Source organism: Nilaparvata lugens, chromosome X (assembly GCF_014356525.2).
Source record: "Nilaparvata lugens isolate BPH chromosome X, ASM1435652v1, whole genome shotgun sequence".
NCBI lineage: Eukaryota > Metazoa > Arthropoda > Insecta > Hemiptera > Delphacidae > Nilaparvata > Nilaparvata lugens.
This window is the reverse complement of record NC_052518.1, coordinates 95756944-95769776: the sequence shown is the minus strand read 5'-3', so window position 1 is coordinate 95769776 and position 12833 is coordinate 95756944. Positions and strand designations below refer to the sequence as shown.

The window sequence follows — 12833 nt, the reverse complement described above, 5'->3', positions numbered from 1 at the left end:
AGTTAAAGTTCAAAGTTCTGTTCAAAATTATATATGAGCTAGGCGAGTGCTGGTGTGACTTGGAGCTGCCACTGGACAAGCTGTTGAGGCTGCTTATACTGCAGGAGCCAAGCGAACTCGGCGAGCTAGGTGGCGTGTGGAACGTCCATGTGCTGTTATTGTCCGAGCCTCTCAAATCACTTATCTCCTACAAACCAATGTGAACCATCAAATTTCAAATTCTAATTCATTTATTCTCTCTTCGTTTTGTATGTAATTAAGAATTATTTTTTAAGGATTTTTTTCAAGTCTATTATAGACTTTTATAGTCCAGTCAATATAGACATAAAAAATGGGGTGTGCTTGCAATTTATATTGTACTTCTGATTTTTTATTTATTATTTGGGTACATAAGAGAAGTCCAGAACCATTTTCTTCATGCAAAATTTCCTTGTAGTGTTTTACAAAAACCTAGTATTTTCGTCTCATTTTCCAGTTTTCAGCTATTTCTGTCAAATCTCGTAATCGGACAGAAAAACTTGTTCTTGCCTTTTTTCTAGATTATAAAATTTTGGATAAAATGGAATCATTTGGAACTCTCTATCTCTAATGAGTACTGAATTATGAATTTTCAAAAATGAGTGAAATTTGAAGAAAAAATCAATTTTGATGAATTTTAGATTTTGATCAACAATATCTTCCGATTGTTAGCATTTAGATGTATAATTGAAAATCCTTCTGGGCGTATTTTTGTGCTCTACAATCTGATATCAGGTAGAGGGCTCGATCTCATATAGATTTCCAGGTACACCTGACAACATCGCTCCTTGTATTGTGAAAAACACCTTATTATCAGCTTCAACCATCATCACCAAATACATCGTCCTCACATTGATATTTCGCACAATGACATAAGTTCATGAGATTATTTTCTACGGGAATCACCCGTTAGATGCACTTCATTACAGTATTTCGTAGTGGAGAAACGCGCTCAAGGACACCTCAAGGATCAAAATTTCAAACACTCATAACTTGTTTATTGTGTATTGGAATATGGGCATAAGTTAGTACACTCAACGATAAATTTTACATTTTCCGACCGAATTTGACTTATGATGCATGATTTTGGACCGCTTTGACGAGCCGAGATGAATGAAGTGTAGTACGATGAAATCTGAGCATTTTGTCAAAAGTAATAAGGGTTTGAAATTTTGATCCTTGATGTGTCCTTAAGCGCGCCTCTCCACTAGGAAATACTGAAATGAAGTTTATCTAACGGGTGATTCCCGTAGAAAATAATCTCATGAACTTATGTCATTGTGCGAAATATCAATGTGAGGACGTTGTAGTTGGTGATGATGGTTGAAGCTCAAAATTAGGTGTTTTTCACAATACAAGGAGCAATTTTGTCAGGTGTACCTGAAAATCTATATGAGATACAGCGCTCTACCTGATCTCAGATTGTAGAACACAAAAATACGCTCAGAGGGATTTTGAATAATCCATCTAAATGGTAACAATCGGAAGATATTGTTGATCAAAAACTAAAATTCATCAAAATTGATTTTTTCCTTCAAACTTCACTCATTTTTGAAAAATCATAACTCAGTACTCATTGGAGATAGAGAGTTATGAATGATTTTTTTTTAATCCAGAATTTTATAATCTTTCACCCTGAATAACTTGTTATCAAAGCATTTCGGACTTATGTTAATTGGAACTTTTTTCCTTCTTTTGATGAGAAGAATCACGCCCTGACTTATGGGCACCTTTTTTCAGAACACTCTGTATAATATATAGTGATAATGTAGTGAAATGATATAGTCGTTTAGTAATAATATACAGTAATATGCATTTACTAATATAGTAATATACTCGAAGTATACTTCGCTCGCCTGCATCCTTCATTTCAGCTTGCTTCCTCCCTTCAAATAGTCAAATACAGACTTTCAGGCTCTTTCTAGCTAAAAAAAAGGCAGATGTTGGGCGGAATTTTGGCGTTATTTCAAAACTTCTCCAGTCCAACATTTTTTAACTCCAGCTGAACCTGTGTACCAAATTTGAAAAACGCTCAGGAACGCTGGGAAAACGCTGTAAATCCACTCATCTTGGGCGTAATTTTTAAGTCCTCTTGATACAAAATTTCTAGACCTTAGCTAAACTTCTGTACCAAATTTCAACATTAGTTTTTGTGAAATCTGAGAAAACGCAAAGGGACGCTAGAAAAAACGCAGTAAAATCGCAATCTTGGGAGTATCTTTGACGTTATCCTGAAGTCCTTTCAAGACAAAAATTCCAGATCCTTTTAAACTTCTATAAACAAATTTGAACAGTTTAACTTAATTACTTAGATATTAAAAAATCTAAGAGACTGCTGGAAAAACGCAAATGTTGATCGTATCTTTGGGGATTTTTTAAAATCCGTTCTTAGTGCATCTCTAGAAGTCCAATTGGACATACATGACTTACTTGAACGTATTTGGTGCAGAGAATTTTTGTTTTGTTGATTATGAATGAGTGAGTGGATGATTCAGTGCCATTTCACTATATACATATGGTGATAAGTTACACAAATATTTGATTATTGAGTATTGATTGGGCTGCGAGGGAGAAGCTCCATTAGAGCATATTCAGTATGAAGCTACTCTATGGTTACAGCCAGTGAATTGCAAACTTGAATAATTAAAATTTGAGATCCTATGGTTGATGAATCACTCCATTTTTCATTAAATTCATTGTTCTTACAAGACAATTCCAATTACTGATATTTGAGGTACAGGTAGTATGGTTGATTCAATACCATATTGGTACGGTAATATTGTGATTACCATAGTGGTAACAGTACAGTAAACACAAATGTACCTTATAGAGATAATATTGTGTGTACCATAGAGATAGGTATGGTACATATGATTCAATTGCAGTTCAAGTCTTTCCACGGTTTTGATGAACAGGTTAACTGAGAATTTATTAGAGAATGGGTTGTTGCATAAACAACCTTCAAAAACTATTTATATTACATTGTCCAAAAAATAATTTATCATTCAAGAGCAGGTTGAAACCATCATGAGGCTTGGGAATATGTTAAAAATTGTAATTTCATTGTCTCTAATCATATTATTAAGACATACATTGTTGAGAATGGATTGGAATATACCTGTACAAGTTAACTTGCATGTTCAAGATTAAGTACTGTATTTGACCCTACTGTTCACTTGGTGAAATGGAATTATAATTATTGTCATGCCATTGTAATATTATCGGTCAAATAAATCTGAAAGTAGGAATATTTTGAAGCTTTAGTAATTATTCTAATACATCATCCAGGATCTCAATTATGAAACAATATTTATTACAAATGAATAGCATATATAATCATGATGAATAAATTAATAGTGAAAAGTGAAATATCCATTGCATAACTGATGATTTGGACTGTCTTCAATCTGATGAAATCATTTTTATTTAGAAATGGTGCGGTGTGGTACACTTACACAACTTTCCTTGCTCATTGAACTGTAACATTAAACAAAAATAATTTATGTGAATAACATATTGACAATTGGCGGCTACATATTGAAAAAACTACGATCATACTATTGTATATAACTGTTTTCAGAGTGCATTTTCCTTTGTGTACATTGAGAAATTCGATGATTTTTTAAAGTCGTCAAAACAGCTGTTCCACAGATGGAAAATCTCAACTATAATGTGTTCTTTTGAATAAACTGCTCTACCTACCTGCCTACCTCATGCACGAGAAGGAGGTTACAAAGTCCATTTCTCAAGGATGGGGTGGACCCTGTTAGTTTCCCAGGAAGGAGACTCATGCCAGTTGATAGGGTTGATGAATAATTATACAGGGTATGGATTTGAAAAAGATCGGTCAAGTCATTTTTGAGAAAATCGTGATAGAAATTTAACTAAATCCATTTTTCTCAAGAATATTACGGAGCTCCTGCAATTTTCCCAGAAATGAGACTAATATCATTTGATAGGGCTTATAAATAGCTATCCAGGGTATAAATTTGAAGAAAATCGTTAGAGTCATTTTCAAGAAAACCGTGAAAAACATGGTTTTTTGGTCATTATCAGCCATTTTTCCGTCATCTTGAATTGAATTTCTTTTGTCGGATCCTCATAGTATGAGGATCTTAAGTTTGAAATTTCAAGTCAATCGGCTAATTAGGAATGGAGTTATCGTGTTATGGTGTTAAATGGAGTTATGGTGTTCACAGACATTCACACATACACACATACACAGTTACACACACAGACCAACACCCAAAATAATGTTTTTGGACTCAGGGCACCTTGAATCGTATAGAAAACTTGAAATTAGGGTACCTTAATATTTTTTGGAAAGCAACACTTTCCTTACCTATGGTAATAGGGCAAGGAAAGTAAAAATAATATTTCAAAGACGACAATACATCGTAATTGAAACTCCATCTTTATGTTCTCTACAGTCATGTCATGTCTAGACAAACGTTATCAACACTTAAGCAACACACCATGATTACCATGTCTAGACATCTATCTCTCGTCTGCTCTAGTTGAATAGGCTATAAACACATTAATGAACTCAACTGATAGGAAAACAATCACGTATTTTCAGTCAACTGAATGGAATAAATTCATTCAAGGCTAACTCTACATGCTCATCAAATTTTAGGCTAATTAAAAATTTATATACTGATGAGTAATTGCATTTTTAATCATCATCAAATATTATAATGTTCAATAGTGTCCTCTATTAATCATGTTGTAATATTTTATAGAACAATTATATTATTGCTCTAAAAAGAATAAAAAAATATTATTCATTATTAAAATTAATAAAGAAATATTATCAATATTTATATTTTGGGTAAGTGAAAATTGAAGGACTAGAGTAGACCACTACAAGTCTTTTCTGTTGTCTCTCTCCAGCTTTACTCATATTTTGTCTCATATTCCGTATATTTTTATGTAACATTGTTTAATGCAATGGGTCTGTCGAGACCGAGCACATTATAATAAGTTCAACCAATCAATCGATCTATCAATCTTATCAATCTGTGCACATTATAATAAAATCAATCAATCAATCTCTTCGGTATTTCAATAATTTCTTTGTCGAAGAGAAGAGGTATTGATTGTTGGTTTGCTCTTCTTATGAATCAGCTAGCCCCCTGCAGAAAGCCTCCATCAGGAAGGAAATATAGTGGAGCGGAGAAATCAGAGGGTTTCGGGAAACGTAGATGAGAGTGAATTGAATTACTGCCTTTTATTATTGCCTATTTATTAAGAGTGGAATTGGGACTCTCTGCTACGCAAGTGTTAAGAATGTATTGATTGAGGGGCTGAAACTATATCGTAGTGAGTTCCACAATCGAGAAGCTACAACCAGGAAAGACCTGTTGAACTTTGCAGTTCTATGTAGAGGTAGCTGCAACTCAGATCGGTGGGATCGAGTGAACATCAGCGAGGACGGGAGAACTGGTTCACTGCGTTCATGGACTCCTTCTAAACAAGAGGGTGAAGATTATACAAGAGCTGTTCTTCTCTACAGTAGAGTATTACTTGGAGACAGGCGTGAGTGAGTGAGAAAGTAGACGTGAGAGAAATATAAGAACAAAAGAGACAGAGAGTGAGAAAAATAGAGAATGAAGAGATTAAGGGTGTGTGCGGGAAGATGACAACAACAACCTCACTCTCTAAATAAAAACTTATCTTTCTCGTACATGTATAACAGATCCTCTCGAAGGATCATTCTTCGGTACACACTTTTTTGTACTACGTAGTTTGATGAATCATGAAACACCAGAAATGGATTGCTTGAATAATATTTAGGTCACACCACTATCAATCAATATTTTAGAAAAACAAATTTAAAAATTGTGAGAGATCCAACACAAAATCCTTACTAATCATTCTCAGAACATTACTTACTGTTGCTATCAATCCAGTCTGACTTCTAGGCACATATAAACATGAATGACATGATTATTATGTTTCTTTCTGACGTTTATAATGTTCATATTTGCGTCTTAATCCATGTAGGGATTGGAAAAAAACCCTCAAATACGGAATCAGCAAATCACAGCTACGTTCATTTTTTTGCAGCTGTTGTATTTGTAGAAGCTGTTTTCTCAAGTTACTCTTTAAAATCCATAAAATTAATAAATGTAAACCACAGAATTTATTCACATCTCTAAAATAACCATTCTAGTGGAGGAAAAGCAAAGGAAAATTCAGTGAAGGCCCTGCTTCTCCGTTCACTATCTATTAGAAAAGAGAAGGTAGTCAGATTGATTGAATATTCAAAAAATAATTCACCTTGAAGTAGCTAGATATTTCGGTAATGCATCATGGTTACCTTTACAAACAAGACAATATTCAATTTAATTTAAACGCTTATGCTCTTACCCAGATTTGAATTTCTATTATATTAGATTGACTGGATGAACATTCATTGTCAGATTGATTGAATATTATAAAAATAATTCATCTTGTAGTAGCAAGATATTTTGGTAATGCATCATACTTACCAAACAATACATTTTTCAAGTCAATTTTCAAGATTATGCCTACTCTACCCAGATTTGAATCTCTATCAAATTTCCAATGTAGGAGATTCATGAAACTTCATTAACTATTTCAGGTGAGTAACCTGCAATATTCTGTTATAAATATCGATAAAACTATTTATAAGGATAAGTTTGATATTCACTTGGCGTGGCACTCAAGTTGACAGTGAAAGAACAATCGAATACACATTAGAAGAGTTGTATTCAAAATACTTGTTAATAGCATTGAAATTATAAGAATTTGCTAAGTATATAGATTTTGCTGAGTATGGGCTCATAGATATGACTCTCACAAATAATAAAATACTGCTCTTCAGCATTCAAGTTTCTCTTTTATACTGTTATTCGACAAATTATATCATTGGGCTACATCCCAAATATATTTATATTATTATAATATAATAATTTATTATCATACTTAGACAAGTGCTGTCGGGATTTTCAATTGGCATCCCTCATCTTCTATAACTTTGCTGTATTGTGAGCTATTGTATATAAGTGTATGAGCCAGTATATATTGTAATCTACATAAAAAAAGTACTCAATCAATCAATCAATCAATCTTACGTTTGAGTGACGAGAAATAAATATTTATAAACATTTCTGTATGGTTTATTCATGCTTTCATCCATAATCCACATGATGATTGAAGAAAAACTGTAGATAAGTTGAAGTTGAAAATTATTCCTATAAACGACTGAACTATGAGACTCCTTGGCTGGAGAACTCGCTCAAACTGAAGCTGAAATATGTTAGCTTTTCTATTGAAAGCACTGACTAATCAAGAGATAAAGTTCGAGCTGCATTATGATAAAGTTATTTATTGCAGCTGCATTGTGATAAAGTTATTAATTGCATGGATTATTGCGTCATTGAATGTTATTTATTGAGTTATTGATAGCATAAAATGCATCATTGCATGCAATCCAGATGACAGCTGTTTGTGATTCATTTTGGTGAATATTACTATGAATTTGCTCCTTACGCACATTCATGTTATACTATATATCCTCAAAAATGATAAAGGAGTGAATCTATTCCATTGGCCTACGAACTCGACATGTATAATGGTTCAAAAAATATGTGTTTGAATTCGATTGGTGGATTTAATCGAAAGTAATCGTCAATTATACAAAATGACAACGACTCAAGCCTACAGTCATCAGTAGGAACTCCCTACAATCGTTCAATTATTCTACATCTAATCATTGTGTGAGTCCTTGCAAGCATCTTTCCCCATTTCTCCTTCTTTGCAATCCTATTTCTCTCTCTTCAATTACTTATTATATCTATATGGGTCTCATTTTCAAGAGTCACAAGTTACATATTCACTGGTAAATTGAGATGGACTAGTTTTCATTTGGTTCTCTGTCTTTTTATATTGTAATGTCAAAATCTCTTCCAATCACCTGAGATTTTTTTAATCAGTGACAGTCACCTCTTATTTTTCATAACATTTCGTTAATTTTCTAATAACCGGTATCACTAGTGAAAACTAACAAGAATTATCACATTTTCGTATTTTGATTATATTAGTACATGAGCCAAGAGCAATCTGGCAACTTTGCGGAGCTAGAAAAGGAAGGTGCTATCTGCTTTGTCGACTGATAGACAAGGAAAGCAACATCAATGTTACTGCCATAATAGACTAACGAAGACCTCACTATAGTAAATTCAGATTCACCTGTTTCGTTAAAATTTATAGGTGCATATGTAACTTGTGACTTTTGAGGAACGAAGATAGATAAAGATAGATAGATAGCCCATGTGCGTACTTTTGATTATGTTTAGGGGCATCATCTCTACAGAAAGCAGACGTCTGTACCTAAAGCCTTAGATTCTAGGTTTACACTTCCAGGACAGTCAACTCAGATTTGTATATGTTTATAGAACGCTTATAAAACTCTTCTATTGATTTTTTTTTCTGAGAATCGTTGACAGCTCGTGGAAGAAGTGATCCATGAATGCAATGACTTGTCAAGTGTTTGATTCATGAGCTCTCTTTCAACTGTTGGTTGATTGTTTACGGAAATAGTTTTAAGAGCCTGAGTCATTTCATGATAAAGAGTTCCGTGATCTGATAAGACTCAAATTCTCGAACGATATACTTCACATTTTTACTGTCTGCTTCTTATCAACATTCTATCAATTTTTCGGCGTTAGTCATATCCCGTCTCCATGTTGGTCAACTACTCACAAAGAAACGAAATTAATTCTTTATTGGGAAAAAAGCAAAACGTTTTAAAATCACTATCCAAAAAAATACATTTTCGACACCTAGAACATAATTATCTTATTGTAAACTATATATTAAAAGGTTTATTGTAAAATAGAATTCCAATAAGTGTGAGCCCATCTCCAGGTACCAGACCTGTAAAACATTTCTAATTACATTACAAATGTATTCTCCGTATCATGTAGATAATGATTCTTGGTTCAAACTCATTACTCAGATTGTAATCCTAAATCCTAAATTAAATGGTTCTGGAAAACTGATAATGGTTAAGAAATTCAGCGAACCCAAAAAAGCACAACTTTTCTTGTAGAGCATCAATTTAACATTGCTCTAATGAATTTCCTGTATGTCCTAAATCGGAAAATACTGTATGTCATATACACTGTATTGTTTTCTAATACTGTACTGGTTTTTAATACTGTATGGTTTGTAATACTGATACCCAATTTGTACTCTATGTCTTAATTTTGAATTGTAAAGTATATTGTTATTTTCATGTAACTTATAATCGTGGGTTAAGTGGAAGAAGGGGCCCTTATTGCATCAACTTCGCCCACATCACTTTTATTGTAAAGTGTAACTAAAAGTCATCTATCTATCTATCTATGAGACTTAGATACATGTAAGGTTTCCAGGTTTTCAGACATAACCATTAAAGATAATGGTTTCTTGATCCATTGCGATGCGATGTATTAACACACTTTTGATTTATTTTACTTGACGAGCAGTCAATTATTTCAAATAAACTACTGACTGGAGTACATTCGAACGGCAAGCAATCATTTTCAACAGTGGGGATCGCTGTTTAAAATAATTGACAGCAAGTCGTATGAATATTGCAATTATTGCATGAATTCCAATAGACCCAAAATTTAATTTTCTCTTCAAACATCAAATCCTGTCAAACGATCCTCAACATCAAATAACTACAAACTAAATTCAAATAATTTCTATGATTTTCAGTTTATTATTCATTCATTCATTGATTACATAATACACAAATTGATATATTTTCAATTTTCGATATTATTATTCCCATTGTATCCCAAACCCGGAGTGTCAGGGTTTCAAATTTTCAGGTTTCAGGTTTTGAGTGTAAGGGTTCCAAGTTTTCTAGACATAACTATCAACTAAATTCGAATAATTACTCTAATTCTCAGCTTATTATCAGTTTATACATATATTGAATAATGCACGTATCATTTTTTTCATTTTCAATTATTATTTTGATTATCTTATTGAATGTGGTGTTTGCAGGTGTTTGCCATGCGTGAAGGACAGGGACAGGGACAATGCTAGCGAATGTCGCAATCCCGAACACGTGTGATTGCCAAACTAAAAAACTTCACGATCAGTTTCAAAATTAGTATTAGAATTTGATAGTTATTAATTTTTATTTTTAGTTTTATTAGTATTCAGCTGACTCATGACTACTAGAAAGTTTGAAGAAACCATTCAACTGTCTTTGTTCAATCAATCAATTATCAAAAACTATTAGATTCTACATTTCATTAGCTTTAATTTATAGAAATTTTCAGTTTTAGTAGTTTTCAGCTGGATCATGACTACTAGAGAATTTGGAGACAAAATTCAACTGTCTTTGTTCAGTTATCAAAAACTATCACATATATGTATCCATTTTGAATATACATATTATTCTATACAGTATTTCTATAATGTAGACTCGTTATCATGAAGCAATAGAATTGGATAATCATTACTTTTGAAGATCTCTTTCATGTTTCCCATTGTCTTCCAATGTAACTATACTTCCAATTAAAATAAAAACTATTCTACTGCCTCAAGGGCTTCAACATATTTAAATAGACGAAAAGATTTTCTATTCAAAATTTCAATATTCACTTATATTGATACTTTATTATTATTAACTAGTTGAGAATATATCCTGAATGAAATAAAATATATTGTAGTTTGAAAAGACTATATTAATAGTTCTGCAGCCTACATTCCATATAATTAATGAATTACAATTTAATATTCTGTTAGTGATTCTTAAATAGTTTTAAGAGATTCTAATATTTTATGTAGGTAGTCTTAAAAATATATCTTAGTTTTTTTTTAATTTAGAGCTTTGGATATTTAATATGATACACAAAAAGATCTCAAGCTGTCACTCTCAAGAATGCAAAATGCTGTTATGCTTGGAATGCAAAAGATTTAGTAATCTGAAACAATTATAATCTTACTTACACACACTGTTATACAGTTTACATGTACAATATCAGTATGCAGAATTTCACTTCCATACTGGATTAATCATATCTTCATTGATATTACAATATTAACTTTTTGATTTCAAGAATAATATCAATCACTAATTCTTCAACCATAGAAACAATGAATAGAGAACAAGTTTTCCAATTGTTCACAGTCGTATGAATCAGAAACGAAACTTCGTAAACCAATAGAATTCTCGTTAAAATATGGCCTATAAAGTCCTAATGTAGCTCGATCAGCAATACAGTTTTTATTATGAATACTCATGACAATATTTCTCTTATCTCCACAGAGAGACACCATTAATGAAAAAACCCGTTTTTCAACGTATAACAACGCTTGTTATATTGCATGATTTTTTAAATACTCCGTAAGAGTTTTTCCGTATGAAGTGAAATTTATCAGTTATTCTGATTGCCAATATATTTCTATATCTTCCAATATTTCTATATCTATATAATATTTCTATATAATATATAATATTTCTATATTTCTATATCTTCTATATTTCAAAATAGTTTGAAATCAAACGTAATTGATCTCAGCAATCTAATAGAATCATATTCCTAGTCTCATATTATATTTCATCCTCCATACTGAGGAATATCTATTGAACAATTCAAAATATGAATACACAAAAATTAAAATGAAAAATATCAGAAAAGTGTTAGAAAGAGTAGAAGGAAGTTGAAAAGAGTAAAAAAGAACAGAGAAAATCAGGAAAAATCAGAAAAGAGTAGAGAATTGTAAAGAAGAGTGGAGTATTGTATAAAAGAGGAGAGAATTGTATGGAAGAGTAGTTTCAAATCGTGTGATTTAATTTTCAAAGGAGATGAGTGTGGTCTAGTCAAAGCATATCTTATTCGTCATTCCTTGTTGATTTTTCTTATTCGATTAACAACAAGAGTGAAAAACGGAATGGATATTTCTAGATAGTTCAGCTTTATTATGCTCACTCCCCCCAAATTTCTCAGTTTATCCAACTTTGCTTTGTGAAGTCTTTTTATTAGACTTTATTATTGATAAATAATATAGCCGATGTGATCAATAATAATTTCATTCTCATGATAGTTCAGCTCTAATATCAAAGTTAGTTTTTATGAATAATACACCTCAGGTTGTTCATTATTATAAATTCAAGTTATAGAATTATTGAGGGTTTAGAACCCTAACACTATCAGACACAGAATTTGAAAAATCGAATATGTATATTGTATCCATACTTATGTATTTCTTGAAGATTTGATTGAACCTTTTATTTCTTATTAGTTTGCATTCTGCTATTTAGTATGAAATTCATATTTAGCTTGTAGTTTGGATATTTGCTTGAAACTGATCATTAAATGTATTGTAATTGAATTCGGCTTATATCAATCCCTTCTTCCTATTATATCGACCAATACTAACGCATTAAAATAAAAATATTATTAGATTTATTTGAAATTTCAACTTCATTAGAATAATATTAAAGGTTAATGATTGATGGAACTACCTCTCATAATAAAGTTGAAATGTATTTTAATTGAATTCTGCTTCTATCAATCCCTTCTTCCTATTATATCGACCAATTCAAATCCATTAAAATAAAAATATTATTAGATTTAATTGAGATTTCAACTTCGTTAGAATAATATTGAAGGCTAATGATTGATGGAACAACCTCTCATAATGAAGTTGAATGCTGGGTGACTGTAGAACGGAGACCAATAAGTGGAACATCAAATCACATTCGATTATCTAATATTTTTCGTTTTATTCCATCAATCTAACAACCAGCAGTAAAATCTATTCATTTTCACATTTGTAGC

At 31.9% G+C, this 12833-nt stretch overlaps 1 protein-coding gene across 1 annotated transcript in view; it reads left to right on the top strand.

Moving 5' to 3' along the window:
- Positions 1-11428, top strand: part of LOC111046561 — a 34789-nt gene extending 23361 nt beyond the window's left edge. The window contains exon 4 of the mRNA XM_022332138.2: positions 10045-11428. Within this exon, the coding sequence (XP_022187830.2) occupies positions 10045-10114 (70 nt within the window). The 3' untranslated portion in view covers positions 10115-11428. The remainder of the gene's footprint in view (positions 1-10044) is intronic.
- Positions 11429-12833: the final 1405 nt, after the last annotated feature.